Genomic DNA, 16,932 nt, shown 5'->3' on the forward strand with positions numbered 1-16,932 from the left:
ACCACCCAAGCCTTACGGGCAATGTAAGGGTTCAAGGACACATCGACATAGACTAGCCGGGGATCGAACTACCGATTTGTGTTTGAAGGACGACCCGCTCTCTGAGCCATAGAGACAAATATCCTACTTTTACAACAGTCTTCGGTGCATAAAAATAATATTTGGCGGGGATTTGTCGCCTTACATTAATATTGACAGACACACCCACACATACTGTGTACTGTACAAATGTAAAATGTAGGGGCATACACTAAATCTTATCACATTAAAAGTGTTGTAGTGTCACATCATATAATCTGAATTCCATAGTTGTTTGACCTTCTGCACTCTTACAGGAGGCGGAGTATTTGCAGTAAGCACGTCTCGTCCTTGTACAAACTAATTCTTGCTCCGAGGATTCATCCGGGCATTTCCCCTCTTCACACAGTGCACCCAGAATGCACCTGGTGTACTCCACTGACCATCACACAGAGCGAGCAGCTTTCAGGATGTTATTATCGTTATTGCTTCATTGCTGTCAGCTGACAATCACACCTCAGTCGTTACAGCAGCCAACGTGTTGTCGTGCTCCTGATCCAGGACCAGTTACTGACCTGCGGCATCAACTTTCGGCAGGAAGGAGAGGTGTTCTTTATGGTCGTCAGACAAAACCAGCAGCATCCTGAACACCGTTAGACTCCTTTACAACCGGTGGAGTCCTGAACAGCAACGGTTTAACAGTCGGGAACCAAGCACATCTAACGTTATCTACCCGGAAAACCACTTGTACGGATTTCCCATAACCCGCCCTACTATGCCTCCTATTGGCTTACCGTGATGTTCCTACCCTAGGCCTAACCAATCCAGCCAACGAAGGGAACAAGTACTAGCCAATCAGAGGCAGAGTAGGGCGTGTCCGTATCTCTCCTTCTTCGTTGGTGTTTCATTGCAGCATAACATTACTCCCTCCTCTCCTCCTCTAATCCAGGGATTCCCAAAGTGGGGTGCGCGCACCCCTGGGGATGCGCGAGCTGCCTCTAGGGTGCGCGGAAGCACAGACAAATCGGGAGCACATCGGCCCATCGCGGAGTCAAGGTGAAAAAAGAGGAAACGAGAGTGAGCATCAGACTGGGAAAAAAAGAGGAAATATGATGAAAAGTATGTGTGTCTGGGCTTCACTTGGATTGGCAACGCAGATTCCCCAAAGCCACAGTGCGTGGTGTGCAGTGAGGTTCTGGCTAACAGTCTGAAGCTCTTATTTACGTCGCCACCTGAACACCAAGCACGCCAGTGCAAGTCAAAAGCCCCTTACATTGTTTATACCGAAATTGGAGGAGTTACAAAACAGCCAAAAACAACTGGAGTCTCATTCATGTGTTGGTCTATAAATGACGCACTACGGGTTTCATATCTGGATACAGAATAGCGAGAAAGGGGCTACCGCACACAATCACTGAAGACGTGAGCTCGCCAGCTGCCAGAGAGATGGTGGAATGTATGATTGGGGAGAAAGAAGCAAAAAAGTTGGACATGATCCCGGTGTCCAACAACACTGTGTCGCGCCGCATCGATGCTTTGTCCGAAGACATCCTGGCTACATTAGTCGCTCATTAATTGTAAATTAAATGTGATAATCTGCCTCTGAGCCTGTGCGTGTGTCCTCGCGATCCGTATTGCTCTTTAAAAGTGACGCCTTGTGTCACTGAAAGTTATTGAAACTTTGTTGCAGTGTTTCAGGGCGTTTTCACACCTTCAGTTCGTTTGCTTTGTTGCAGTTGCTCCTTTGTTCGGTTTGTGTTCACACTGCAACATTTAACAGCGGACTAAATCTTGTAAACAAATGCCACGCGCGAGAAAACTGTTCTCTCATTGGTCCGATTCTTATGCGGCTATGAAGGCTTAAAAGGCTCTGTTGCTTCTTTTTTTAAATTTTTTATTAAGGGGGGGGGGGGGGGGGGGGGGTGCGCGAACCCGGTCGGGATGTAGAAGGGGGTGCGCGGCCTAAAAAGTTTGGGAACCGCTGCTCTAATCCTTTCCTTCATGTTTCTGCTGAGTCTGTGTTTTTCAGCCTGTGATGAGGGTTTAGTAGGACGAGTTACCCAAAGTGTTCAGTGTTCATATAAATGAGACATTACATAATGACAATGACATGTCATTAAGAAACAACCAAATACGTTTTTTATGAAACGTTATCATATTCATGCTTCTATATTTTAGTTAATTGATATGGAAGCCTATCTACACGTGCAGAAAAAAACAAAACAAGAATTCAAAGTTGTTTTTTGCTGGCTGAAAAAAAAGAAAAGGAAAAAAAACTTTTTTTTACTTTTTTTCAGCCAGCAAAATAATAAATAATGCAGCAACACTTTTGGTGCATCCATCTGTAACCACAACACTGCCCAGATGTTTCCAGTTGCTGTTTATTGAAGGTCGCCACATAGATTTTATTCTTTATACTCCAGAGCCGCTTCTTGCTTACTTCTATTCGAGGGTGCGTTTGCTGAGTACAATCCATGTGAAACATCAAGCTATTGAAGTATTTCATCTGCTGTAAAGCCACAAAGTCTTCAATGTACTCACAATCCATTTATATGTCAAAGGTAGGGTAACCTGCCAAAGAGCTGTTTCTATGACTGTTGTGTTAAAGTATCTTATCATTTAGACTTTCTATAGCAGCTGGAAACATCTGGTCAGTGTTATGGTTACAGATGGATGCACCAAAAGTGTTGCTGCATTTTGGGTTTTTTTGCTGCGGAAATGGGCTTCCATACTTCTCGATTTCCTTCTGGGGCATTTGTTTTTCAAGATGTCCTTTTTATTTCATAATTACAAACAATGAGCAGACAGCCAATTAGACCACTTCATATTTCCACAGCCCTTCACCCACCTGTGAGGTCTGGAGGAGCATCAGGACGGAGACAGACTCGAGCAGCTGGTTGAGTGTCGGTTGAAAATGTTGCCGAACATGATCACTGAACTACAAATGAGGCAAAGAATAGTGAAACGGCTCCATGTTGATGAAAACAAAGACTTTGTAAAATGATCAGTCATTGATTATCTTGCCCTCGTTGAGATAAGACTGTCGATTGGTTGAACTCCTCATGTCCGTCAGTGATTCTCAGCGGAAATTCAAATAAAATGCTTTTTCTTTTCTCAACAGCAAACCGACTAATGAACCATCAGCAGTCAGTCCTGAGCTGTCCTTTTGTTTTTGTCAAAATTGTATTTACTCAAGATATGCATTGGAAAAAATAACAAAACATTGATAAAAAAAATATTTGAAATCAAAATGTATAAAGATATAAACTATATATTCACAAAGGAAAATAGTCTTGTCTAGGATAAAAGTAGAGGTGGGTCTGCTGATGATTTGGATAGCTTGTCTTCTTTCTTCAACAACTAAATGGAAACAGCCGGTCTCATGTCCATAGACAGAACAGGACAGTGATGTCTTATTGCCAATCTACTCTTCTTCAGTAAAGTCAAGGAGAAGTGCAGCCTTACAGATTTTTGATAACAGTGGGTTTAGACCTCACCATGTCAATGAACTCTGCATCAAACAAGGTATTTCAGAGGTGTATTCCACACTTTAGATATCACAATCTTGGTAATATTATCAGAAGAAGTCAAATCTAAAGTTTTCTCGTGTGTTTGACCGACGAACAGCGGAAAATAAATGTTTTGTTTCTGTGAAAGTTCCTGTGAAAGTTCCAGTAAAACTTAGTGACATGTAAGAAAACACGAGTGCTTTTAGTCCCGTTTACAACACGAGGGAATGAATATTACACTGAGAAAAGAAAATCACTTTCTCCCCAAAAAAGAAAAGGAAAAAAACTCCACGTTTTACAGATGAGAAACATTTCAGGTAAATTATAAAGATTATTCTGGCAAAAGCGTTTTGCTTCATAAAATGTCTTCTTTCAGATAGAGTGGAAAGAAAACATGAAAATAGACTTTTGCATCTGTAGATTTGACCTAAATTCACCTAAAGGTGCATAATGCCTCATTTACATATTCAAACATAACATGTCAGAAAACAAGATGGCGGTGTAATAGGCATCCTAACGGGTAATCCACTGGTTTGGTGTCCCTCAAATCTTTTAGAATGAAAATGATTTCTTAATGTAGGAAAAACCCATCTGCCATGTATGTGTGTTAATAACTACCACTGACATCAGCTGTGTATATGTAAAACATTTATTTTATTGTGTGTACAAAAAGTAGTTCAACAGTTAATCATGAATGAAAACTCACAGTTGGCATGCTGCCCCCCCCCAGGTTAAATGTTGTCAACAGAAACATCACAAAGTCACATCTATAGTGTAGCACAGCTGGTCACACAGAGTCATGGGACAGCCCCTCCAGGGACAGCTCACTGCCTCAGAAGCTTTTCCAAAATACTCCTGAATACAGACATTTTGTTATTTTCTGATGAGTTTAAAAAAGTGGACCTCGGCTGCAAACTGTGCTATTGTTTAAGGATGATCATGCATACGAATATGCAACATGTAGATCAAAGGAAGTTGTTCTTGTTGAGACTGAAGCTTCATTATTTGATTGGAAAAGTGTGACCAGAGTCCATGAAACGGTGATATCCTGCAGAGATCCGCTCAATACACATTCATTCTTGTGCTACAATCATGAGAATTCCTGGAGGGACTGAATCACCGTTCCACCTGTCAGAGCCTGACAGTATTAACTTCAGAGTCAGTTCGTAGAACACTGGCACACGTCAGAGCCGGTCAGCTGGACAAGAAGCGCGTCTGAGGCCGAGGACACACAACACCGCAGTAGTGTTCAGGCTCCTGAAGTATCTTTCAGGTAATATACATCATCACACAAATCCCAAAACACTCAAATAAGAAATGAAGTATATGGTGGGAGCAAAGTGATTACATAGACGAGTACTCTATAGAAAAATAACTAGCGATGTAAAGCACGGCATACAGACACACGAGACAGCACACAAGGCTGAGAGCAACACTGCGTGATGTAACTCAGCACAACTCTCCAGCTTGTGAGTCCAATGGTCTGCCGGTCACAAGGCTTCTCTTAACAGAATACCTCAGACTCACAGCAGTCACGCTGCTCCGTACTGTCCCATCAGGGTCAGGCTCATATTACAACAGAGCCACATGGACACACGAGCAGGAGTTAAACTGCTTCCGTGGCTGTGGACCCACCTACTATCACAACCTCTCATACAGGAGAGGCTCCTATCACTGTGCTTGTCCCGGTTAGCCGAGGCTGTGCTTTCGTACACTTCACCACTCGTTACATGACAGCGTGAGCAGAAAAGGTGGCGCTTGTTGTTTCACAGGTCAGTGAGAGAGCACCGTCATCAGTGATTCACTGAAGCCGGTGACCACTCCTCAGATGTCAGAGGGCACTAAAGCGTTTCATTCCACGGTGTTGTTCAGATACCTAAAGCTAGCCACCGGACGGACCGTCACATGTCCCGGCTGTCTTTGCAGCAGAGGGATGCTCATGTAAGGACCGGGCCTGTCAAAGGTTTGGACTTCAGCTATGATGGGAGCAACATTTGTGATTTCAGATATTGGGCTCTGTGATACAAAATTGACTTGACCTGGCTTTTCTACAAAAGACATAAATAAAGAACTCAGAGGAAATCTATCTAACCACACAAACATCTTTTATAGATGGGAAACACTTAAAAGCTTTGATAATGGAGGAAAAAAAAGCATTCTCCAAAATGTAATTAAGACCTGCCCACGGTTTAACACTAACGTTAGGAGCTCATCATCTCTCTATGGTGCTTTCAGTTGATTCCTGAGCAACAGTTACACAATGTGTTCTAGACCAGGGATTCCCAAAGTGTGGTGCGCGCACCCCTGGGGGTGCGCGAGCTGCCTCTAGGGGGTGCGCGAGAGGAAAAGTGTAATGGCGGTCTGATGGTGTAATAATATTAAATATTAAAAAAAAATGTAATTTTAATTTAAAAACTGTCAGGTGGGACATCTGAAGCTATCAGTCGTAAAAGAGGAGAGGGACAGAGAGAGAGAGAGGAATCGGAGGCGAGGGGAACGGAGAGGTGCGTTGGGGAGAGACCGGGAGAAGAAATCAAGCCAGAGTCAGAGGAAGATGAGACGGAGGAGACCGAAAAAGAGGAAGGGATAGCACAGACAAATCGGGAGCACATCGGCCCATCGCGGAGTCAAGGTGAAAAAAGAGGAAACGAGGGTGAGCATCAGACTGGGAAAACAAGAGGGAAAATGATGAAAAGTATCTGTGTCTGGGCTTCACTTGGATTGGCAACGCAGATTCCCCAAAGCCACAGTGCGTGGTGTGCAGTGAGGTTCTGGCTAACAGTCTGAAGCTCTTATTTACGTCGCCACCTGAACACCAAGCATGCCAGTGCAAGTCAAAAGCCCCTTACATTGTTTATATCGAAATTGGAGGAGTTACAAAACAGCCAAAAACAACTGGAGTCTCATTCATGTGTTGGGTCTATAAATGACGCACTACGGGCTTCATCTCTGGTTACAGAATAGTGAGAAAGGGGCTACCGCACACAATCACTGAAGACGTGTGCTCACCAGCTGCCAGAGAGATGGTGGAATGTATGATTGGGGAGAAAGAAGCAAAAAAGTTGGACATGATCCGTTTTCACACCTTCAGTTCGTTTGCTTTGTTGCAGTTGCTCCTTTGTTCGGTTTGTGTTCACACTGCAACATTTAACAGCGGACTAAATCTTGTAAACAAATGCCACGCGCGAGAAAACTGTTCTCTCATTGGTCCGATTCTTATGCGGCTATGAAGGCTTAAAAGGCTCTGTTGCTTCTTTTTTAAAATTTTTTATTAAGGGGGGGGGGGGGTGCGCGAACCCGGTCGGGATGTAGAAGGGGGTGCGCGGCCTAAAAAGTTTGGGAACCGCTGCTCTAGACTAGTGAACCACCAACATGAGAGAGGAGGGGGGGGGGGGGTCTGATCCGCAGACGCTAGCAGTGTCATTAAAGCAGGTCCAGAAATACAAAGGGCAGTAAAAAGAGTCCATTAGTCCAAAAATTCTTGCATTGTCTTAAACAGTACAAAACATAATGATGAGGGAAGGGAGAAGATCATATCGGAAAAAATATAGACCGGGGAAGTGAAAGCCAACGGAAGAGGAAGGCTTCACATGATGACACACTCTCTGGAGGACACCTTTCCCTGTGGAGAGACCAGACGCTGAAGATTATCACCAGAAACATTTTATCAGCCATATATTTGGCATTTGTCACTGTGACACTTAGCATTCACGAGCATCCTGTGCTAACATCACGGGGCTCAATGCGTCACAGGGGAGCTGGACTAATACATGCACACGAAGCATCCAGCTGAACATCAGCCAACACGCTTTCATGCTCTTCCTCTGGGCTCCGCCTCTTTTTCAAAGGCACAAGATTATCAGGAACGGTCATATGATTGATATAATATAGTGTTTGTTTATGAAGGGACTAACACAGCAAGAGGAACTAATTAGAGCTCACTGTGTTCTGAGGCGTGATAAGACGCATGACAGCAAGATATCAACCACTGTTGCATGACTAACTTTTGGCAAACATGGAACTGGCCTCTTTGATATAAATGGTGTGGACAAAATAATAAAAACACCGTTCAATGAAACTCACCGTTTCTGCCTCTTCCTCTCCGTTCTCGACCTCCACCTCAGTCTTAGATACGCTCCTCGTGGCCACCTCCTGCAGGACAGTCAGACTCATGACTCAGAACACAGCCCAGTGCTCAGAGCTGGGAACCACGTTCAACACGCACACCAAATCAACACTAAAGCCTTTACCTCGCCATCAGCGTTGACCACAGTGGTGACGATGTAATTTCCTGTGCCCCAGGAGGTCTGGCTCTTCCACAGCAGGTCAGATGGTGGACTGTGGGCCACGCCAGCATCAGCAGACCACACCTGTACACACACACACAGTGCAGGTTAATACATCACATGTTCAAAGACTGCAGACGCCACTCAAACACGCTGACACAGAAATAACATCAGCCGATACTAAACATCATCAATCAGCTGCTTTGTACCACGGAGGGATCTCAACCACAGCTCCTCAGCAGCAGGTCCCTGAGACAGAGGTGTGAACAGTAACATCTACAGCATTCACTGAACCGAACCTTTAAGCCTGGATACAAATTATACATTCATTATATGATACACTGTAATCAAAGTAGGGCGGGGCCATAATTCCTTTTCTTTTAAACTGTTACCACTCCAGTAAAGTGAGCCTAAAAGCCCTATCCAAGGCATACCCAGAGTCAACTGAAAGCTGTTCTTCAACCATTTGGAGTACATGCATGGTGTTGGGCTCTTTTGAAAGGCAACACTCTGAAGTTCAGAATCACTGTAAGTGCTACTGGCATTGAGTAATAGCAGTTTGAACACACTGATGTAGAAGGTTTCTTTGCAAACAGATGCCTGCAGATGACTATAGCTGGAAAACACAATGGGACCACAGCACACACTAAAGCTTATTTATGTCTAAATACAGTAATCTATAAGTTATTTCGCCATTATTCACTTTCCAAAACTCTCAAAAACCACACAGGGACCTGACTCGCGGTTACGCTGTGACTTCTGTGTTCTGGCTCTAAATTGAACCCCTGAAGCTGTATGTCGTAATTCATGAAATTTCATTGGCTATACGAAGCGTCAGTCATCAGAACGATCGGTTGCAATTGGCTCGAGCTTTACACGAAAGAAGAGGGGCAGTCACTTTCCTTCAACGCGGACTCTCGTTGGCTATTGCAGGCTGTGGACAGGACAAGGAAGCTCCTATTGGGTCAAATGAGGTGTCAATCAAAAGGTCAGAGTGCAGCCGCCATTTTGAGACAGAGATATCGGCAATGTTTACATGTGAACTGGAGTTACGACGGAAAATATAGAAATAATTAGGCATATCTGGCGGCTAATTTGAAATGATGCAACAGCAGCCAATGGGTCTTTATGGACGTAATAATGTGTTTTGGACTAAATATTTTACTGGATTGGATCGTCTGGACCTTTGGCAATGTAGCAATGTTTTTGTTGGAATATTATCAATGGGTGGATTTCTATAAAGCTTCATCGGTGAGTTGCCTCAATTTTGTAACTGCTTGTTTGTTGGTTGGTGGTCTGACAGGCGTTGATTGTACCTGCTGTTGTGATTGTATCTTGTAAGGGTTTGCACAAATCGAATCACAAGAATCTTAGCTTTCCAAAGATATGTCGCATCAGTGCCTACCTATACATAGCAGCTGTGTACATGACACAGGTTTACACTTTACACTCCAAAAGACCGTGTGCGGGCCGTCGGAGTGTTAACAGGTTTTAATAGAATCACATCGTGATGACATCATATATCGATATACCTATAAAGAGAGACTTCGCAATCATAATTTGGAACTTAGAAATGCAAGGCAGTCATTCTTCTCTGACATCATAACCAAAAACAAGAACAATACACGCGCCTTATTTGCTACCGTCGACAGGCTAACAAACCCTCCAGTGTCGGTAGCTGCTGAGCTCCAATCCACCTGGGCATGCAATCAATTTGCCTCCTTTTTTACTGACAAAATTCAGAAAATTAGACAAGCAGTCAGTGCCTCCACATCAACCACAGGATATGTGTTGTCCCGATCTCTGAATAACATCCATTCAAATATCATGACACAATTTCATTCAATCGACCGTAGAAGCCTAGAAGACATTATACAACATCTGAAGTCATCCTCCTGCTGCTTGGATATTCTACCAACACACTTTTTCAAAAATATTTCAAACTGCATGACCACTGATCTCTTACAAATTGTAAACACATCCCTTCTATCAGGTGTCTTCCCACAAGCCCTAAAAACTGCAGTTATTAAACCGCTCCTAAAGAAGGCTAGTTTAGACTCCGCAACGATGAAAAATTATAGGCCAATATCAAACCTCCCATTTTTAAGTAAAATAATTGAAAAAGCAGTTTTCCAACAGCAGACCAACTTCTTGGCCGTAAATAACTGCTTTGATGTTTTCCAGTCAGGCTGTCGACAGCACCACAGCACTGAAAGTGCTCTTGTTATGGTGTTCAACGACATCCACTTAAACAGACAATGGCAGAAGTTCAGTCTTAGCGTTACTGGATCTCAGTGCTGCATTCGACACGGTCGACCATGCCATACTCCTAGAAAGACTAAAAATCTGGGTGGGCCTCTCTGGCACAGCACTTAACTGGTTTGAATCCTACTTGAAGGACCGAGAATACTTTGTGTCCGTAGCTGATTACACATCAGAGCTGACTAAAATGACATGTGGTGTTCCCCAAGGTTCAATACTGGGGCCTCTTCTGTTCAACATCTACATGCTTCCACTAGCTCATGGAAAACAACAAAGTGTGTTATCATAATTATGCAGACGACACACAAATCTACATAACTATGTCAGCAGGGGACTATAATCCCATACAAGGGCTGGGTAACTGCATTGAACAAACCAACAACTGGATGTGCCAGAATTTTCTTCAATTAAACAAAGATAAAACAGAAGTAATTGTTTTCGGTACCAAGGACGAACAATTGAAAATCACCGCTCAGCTTCAGTCACTGATGTTAAAACCCACAAACCAAGCCAGAAATCTAGGTGTAGTTATGGATTCAGACCTCAACCTGAACAGCCATATCAAGACAATTACAAATTGTTAATTAATTAATTGCTGTTAAATCTCCTTTTCTTTTGCCTTATGTTTTGATGCTTTTAATGGTTTTATGTGAAGCACTTTGAATTAAGACCTCAGAGAGGCCGGGTTAGAGTCCCGAGGCGGGGTTGGAGTCCCACGCTATTTTGTGTTTTAATGACTTTTTATTGTTTCAATGTATGTTTTAAATTTCTTTTACTTTTGCCTTTATGCTTTTAATGGTTTCATGTGAAGCACTTTGAATTACCTTGTTGTTGAAATGTGCTATACAAATACACTTGCCTTACCTTGATACACAATTAAGACGTCTCAATGTACAATAACAGGCACATGCAACTCAAATCTATCAGAAAACCTGATTATGCACTAAAGTTATCTTCATAATGATATTTCTCACCGTCACAGACTGCCCAGCTTTGAGGACGAACTTCGGGGAGAACTTGTAGACGACCTCGTCCCCATCATCCACCTGTCTCTTCAACCTCCAGTTGCCCAGCGGTTGGTCCTACAACACACAAGAAGACCGTTTGACAGAAGGCCTTAGGCTGACTTTGTACTCTACCTGTAATGATCAGCATTTACTGCCATCGTAGATAAATCCAACCTTCATGTCTTTGTGTCACTATGAGGCCAGTCTTACTCACCTGAGCGCTATCATTGGTCAGTGTGACCGCGTTTCCGTCCATATCAGTGGGTGATATGGTGACTGCTCCGCTAGCTGTGGCTTCTTCAGACACCAGCAGCTGCCCCTCTGGCACATCCATAGCCTCGGCCTCCACCCTCTTTCTTTTGGAGCGGGAGGAGGAGGATCCAGTTAGCCTGGAAACGGTGACTCGAGCAGACGGGCTGGGGGACAGCTTCAGTCTGAAAAAGGGACAAGCAGTCACTAGAGAGTTATGGTGGAGATGCACCAAATCCAGACAGGACCCCAAACGGTCCGACTTGCTCCGGCAGGTGGTTGGGTGACAAACTCTTTGATCAACACGGCCTAGTTTGATCTAGGACCTACTTTGCATAAAGTCATGATAATGCAGTGTTTCCCCTACCATTGTATTAGTGGGGCCCCCCCCCGAAGGTGGAGTTCATTTAGTTTTCTATATAGCGCCAGATCACAACAGAAATGCTTTAAGGTTCACTTTCCTATAGAACAGGTCTACACCGTGTTCTGTTATTAAACACACTAAACAGCACACGCACTGTAATCTAAATAGCAATGACCGACAACATGGGGGAAACTCAGTCAAACTTCTCGTCTGGAGCACCCTGTCATCTCCAACATTGAGCTGTTTCACATAGTGTGTGTGTTGTACCTGTGCTCCTCTCCCTCCAGCAGCTTCCTGTATGCGTTGATCTCCATATCCAGCGCCAGCTTCACGTCCAACAGCTCCTGGTATTCGCTGAGCTGAGCGTTCATCCGGTCTCTCAGCTCGCTCATCTCGTGCTCCCTTACTTCCATGGCACGCCGGTGCTTGTCTCGCTCTGCTGACAGAATCTCCTCCAGCTCTCTGATGCGATCCTCTGAGGCAGCCGCCTTACAACATACAAGCGACCGATCAGCATGACCATTCATTGATAAAGCTAATTAGCAATAGAAATGCTGGAGCTGAAATGGTGAGGTTTGTGTTCCACAGCAGTACCTGTTTCTGCAGGGCGCTGAGCTGATACCCAAGGCTCTCTATTCTCATACGGGACTCCTGCAGCTCCTCCCTGGCCGAGCCCATTGCCTTGTCATTGATCTCAGAGGACACCTTGGCGTTATCCAGCTGGAGTGAGAACAAGACGGACTATGTTAGTGAGTCAAAGCTTCAGAGATAAAAGGAAAAGAAAAGGATGTGTGGCTCACCTTGGACTGGAAGGTTTGCTCCAGTTCCCCCTTATACACAGAGACTTGCTCGTCATGTTCCCTCCTCAGGTCCTGATGGGATTACACAAACATTATTGTTACCAATTCTCAAACAAAGGCTCCTCCTTAATAGTCATGTTGTAAATTCAGCAAATTGCATATTTCCACAGCACTGGTTCCAGTAACACAACAGAACCATGTTGTCAGTCACAACGCTGTTCCTCTACTTCACAGACTACTGAGCTTTGACTTAGTTTCTGTCTTCATGGAGACATAAGGGCACGTCTCTGTTGTAGTGCAGTGCTAAGCATCAAGCTGCTGGCTGTTATGGTCTTTAACTGCACTCATTCGGGCAAAACCAGATGAAATGGATTTATAAAGTCACATGCTCCTCCACAACAAACAGCACAACCATGACCAGCAGTAGAGACAACTCAAATATGTCGTTAGTGCAGTATAACAGATAGAATGCAATGAATCCTAAAAATAGAAGGAAAAAAACGCCAGTTGACTGCTTTGACTGCATTCACTGCTTTGCCTCTGCGCTGTGATTGGCTCTCGCTGTTGTCAAGCGACCAACAGTATATAAGGATTTCATAGATTCATATCAACCCCATATTTGCAGTCTTCATCACTGATATTACTATATATGTACCCATATATTGCTTCTATTGCCCCGCCCTCGCACAGACATGAAAGCGGTCACTATTCATCCCAACATACCTGTAAAGCCGATGCCAGTTTAAACTCGTAGTCGTGTCTGACCCCAGAGTCCACCTCCACTACCCTGTGCTCCTTTCGACGCCGAGACTCACGCACCTCCTGAACACAAGGAAGACGACCGGAGAGCAGAAACATGCAGTATATCGTTAATATGTTGAACCAATACATTTGACCCGTGTTTTCTAATGTTGCATGTCATTCTCTTCTACATGAATAATAGTGGGTAATAGATCAGGGAAACAATGATTTGGGGTCATCTACATGCCATTGGCCGACACACTCTTACCTCTTCAAACATGCCCTTCCTGAACTCCAGGTCTTCACTCAGTGACTGACAGCGGTTCTCCAAGTCTACACGCATCAGTGTCTCCGCCTCCAGCTGGCGCTTGGCAACAGCATGGCTGTCCTCTGCCTATAAGAAATATTAGCAGAAGGAAACTCAACATGGATTGAACTGACTGAGCCATCATGAGCTACCCGTGATAGAAAAGCTGAGAAGAACTAAACGTCGCTGTGGATTCTGGTCCTCTGAGTAGGACATTCAAATTACTTTATATACTTAATTATGTACTACTTAATAACAGATCACCATTTATATATTTTCTATTAAGAATCTGAAACGGCAAAGTAACTAGTAACGAATAAAGTTACAGAAAATGTACCCTCAACGTTTAACTTAAATACTTAAATGTACTTCGTACTACATTTCACCAATACTAGAGCACAAAGTTCTTCACAGACCTAGCGTTTTAATTTAGGTATCTAAATGCACCAGATTGACGCAGTTGACTTGAAAATGTACAACATTTTCTTGCGGGGAAGTGCTCCCCTTCAGTCTCCCAATGTCCTGTAGGAAACACGTTTCAGAGAACGCACATACACGATTTAACCCTTTAAAACAGATGACCTTGCAGTACTCACCTTAGCCAGCAGGCTCTTGGCATCAGCCAGCTCAGAAGTCAGAGCGGCATTCTGGCTTAGAGCTGTAAAAAGAGCTGCTTCGCTCTTGTGCAGCTGGCCCTCCAGACTACTGGCCCTGGACACCGCTGCAGCAAGATCCCCATCCTTCTTCTTAGCACTGGAACACATGGACAGAGGAGGAGAACAGTTGTGGCTTCATACTGCCCGCTGACACCAAACGCTGATCTGGTCTCCAGATTCATCTGATCTCAAACAAGGTGACCTGTGCATTGTGTCATATCACCTGCGTGTGGCTTCTTCGAGGTCTGCCTGAGCCTTGCCCAGGTCTATCTGTAGCCTGGCTCTCTCTCTAGCAGTTTCATCCAGAACCCGCCGAGCATCAGCTAACTCTGCCTCATACAGAGCCTTCAGGCCGGTCACCTAAAGGGAGGGACACACAGTCATTACTAGATGACTTGGCTGGGTTAAATAAAAATAAAATGACAACACACTTCAATTTTAAGTGGCTTTATTCTGTCCACTGTGCCGTCAGTACCAGCCGTTTGCAGAAATGTGTTGGTCAATGTGTTGGTCTGAACTGAGATGTGCAGCTCTCTTCTGGTCGAACCCCGTTCTGTTAGCAGGGATCAAAATACCACATGCTCATGCACTGTAGTGTGCTGATATTTGAGCTGTGAATGTAATTCTAAAACCTTTAATCTCACTTTTTATATACAACGAAAAATATATATACATACACAAATGAATAAAAACACTCAGTGTGTTGTACTGAATGACATACATGTTAGTTTCACATGCTACCCGAGAGCAAACAGATGCAATGATCTAATACTTAGGAGGGATCTAATAACACTGCTGCTGTATCTGGGTCTTCTATAAGCATGTGATGTGGTCTAAAAAAGGATTTGAACTTTTCTCTTATAGAGTGATATTTCATAAGGTCCATGTTTTGGGACAACGGTATATATCACATATTGCTATATTTCAACACAATCATAAAAATGTTTTCCTAAGTACCTACATACATTGATTTGGCGTAGAACTGTTTTCGGACTGGCTAAGAAAATATTGAAACTTGAAATTAATCAGTTATTTCACAGGATCCTACCCATAATAAAATTTTAATATAATTCAGTTATTTTAAACACTATGCACGTCAGGCCTTTGTCAGCCTGTTTAAATGATGTTGTATTCCCTGGATTTCTCTGCAAACATTCCATGGCTGAGATGACTGTGGCCAGAACATGTTCTGACATATTACCAACGTCTGACAAATAGAACACCATCAGGAGGGTCCAAGTGAAATGAGAGGGTCCGGTAATGATAATCCCAAACATACTACAGAGAGAAGGAAGCTGCTGGAAGACAGACTCGGTATGACTTTAAAACATCATGTTAAGTCTGCCTGGCGCTTTCACTTAACCATGCTGTAGCAGGGCATTCTTCTACATCATGTTACGTTTGATTGTGCACGTTTGCAGTGAAGTGAAGTTGCAGAAAAATAAATGAAAACTCATAACTCGCTCATATTATAGACTGGCGCGCAGAACCACCCGCCTTAATCTTACCGGTTACGTTATGTTCGAACGCAGATTGGGGAATGCGATCGCGCGTGCTTTATTAACTGTGACAAAGTAAAATTATATCAATCGTGATGTCACGCAAACTTACCGTGAAACAATATTTGACACAACACCGGTAAACTAACGTGAGCGCACCGATGAATTAGTGAACACAATATCGGGTGAAATTGTTCGTTAATTCAGATGTTTAATAGGAAATTGGCAGCTATAACTAATGAGGGTTGGTTCCCATCCATGTATTCACGTGGACGTATTGTTTCACGAGCTCTAACGTTAGATCCGCTAAAGCTCTGGTTCACGTTACTGGCGGTCAGGTGGTCCGCGGCTGAAAGAATAGTTGGCTCGTTTTTGTTCGACTCACCTCTCTAGTAGTCACTTCCTCTTTCTCGGACACTTTGAACGTCAACCGGTCGTTCTCCAGTTCCAATGACCGAACGCGGTCGATATAAACGGCCAGCCTATCGTTCAGGTGCTGCAAATCTTGTTTTTCTTGTAGGCGAGAGATCCGGGTCGGGGAGAGGGGTGTCGAGGCCGCCGTCCGGCCAGCTTCACGGCTTGGGGTAGCTGTCGCCATGACGGTTCTTTCAACAATCCTAAGTTTGCGTCTTCACTCTGTGAGCAATACAGATAAACGTATCTACTCCGGTCGTTAAACGGGTACGCAAAACCAGTTTATCTCCTTAATCACCGATAGGAGGTCAATCAATGAGTCGAGTGCTCATGCAACGTCTCAGAGTAACGTTAGAGTAAAACCCGCTGAAACACTGATGTGATTCCAAGATGGCCGACCCCTCTATCAAGACCGCGCCAAAAGCAGAGACCGCTTCCTGTCTCGCAATGGATGATGGGAGAATGGAAAAGAGAGAAAAACCCACACATGCACACATTCTTGTTGAGCAAGAATGGAGGACAAATATTTAACATTATATTTTGAACATGTTATATTTTATATGATTATTTTCCTATAACGGGCATATACTACAAATATATTACTTATTCTTGCCAAATTATATAGACATAGATGTAGGTATTCAACCTACAAAGACTTTGAACTGTACATACAACTATTAAATGCCGTTCTAACAAAAAGGGCCTGAAAACTAACAGCATGCATTGCTCGTGATAACAGATATTCTCTTTTTGATTAATGTTATTATTATTTACGTTTTTATTTCTTTCTATGATCCTTCTACAGTTGCAACTGCCCTCC

General features: G+C 43.7%; 2 protein-coding genes across 2 annotated transcripts in view; both read right to left on the reverse strand.

Annotated features, from left to right (window-relative positions):
- commd2 (COMM domain containing 2) overlaps positions 1-749 on the reverse strand; it is an 8,434-nt gene extending 7,685 nt beyond the window's left edge. The window contains exon 1 of the mRNA XM_079267706.1: positions 594-749. Within this exon, the coding sequence (XP_079123832.1) occupies positions 594-660 (67 nt within the window). The 5' untranslated portion in view covers positions 661-749. The remainder of the gene's footprint in view (positions 1-593) is intronic.
- Positions 750-4,172: 3,423 nt separating this feature from the next.
- lmnb2 (lamin B2) lies at positions 4,173-16,492 on the reverse strand. The gene is made up of 13 exons (XM_079267936.1): positions 16,084-16,492; positions 14,423-14,559; positions 14,140-14,296; positions 13,505-13,630; positions 13,219-13,317; positions 12,496-12,567; positions 12,290-12,415; positions 11,963-12,183; positions 11,297-11,516; positions 11,050-11,157; positions 7,778-7,897; positions 7,611-7,679; positions 4,173-7,149 (listed from the first exon to the last, which is right to left on the reverse strand). The coding sequence occupies exons 1-13, from the start codon at positions 16,294-16,296 to the stop codon at positions 7,114-7,116; spliced, it is 1,704 nt and encodes a 567-aa protein (XP_079124062.1). The 5' UTR covers positions 16,297-16,492; the 3' UTR covers positions 4,173-7,113.
- Between the last annotated feature and the right edge of the window lie 440 nt (positions 16,493-16,932).

This window comes from Melanostigma gelatinosum, assembly GCF_949748355.1.
Source record: "Melanostigma gelatinosum genome assembly, chromosome: 4".
NCBI lineage: Eukaryota > Metazoa > Chordata > Actinopteri > Perciformes > Zoarcidae > Melanostigma > Melanostigma gelatinosum.

Coding starts and splice junctions, on each gene's coding strand:
- lmnb2 (XM_079267936.1), bottom strand. CDS start 16,296: ATGGCGACAGCTACCCCAAGCCGTGAAGCTGGCCGGACGGCGGCCTCG. Junction 14,297..14,422: donor CTCGAAGAAGCCACACGCAG/GTGATATGACAC, acceptor CATGTGTTCCAG/TGCTAAGAAGAAGGATGGGG. Junction 12,568..13,218: donor AACTGGCATCGGCTTTACAG/GTATGTTGGGAT, acceptor TAATCCCATCAG/GACCTGAGGAGGGAACATGA.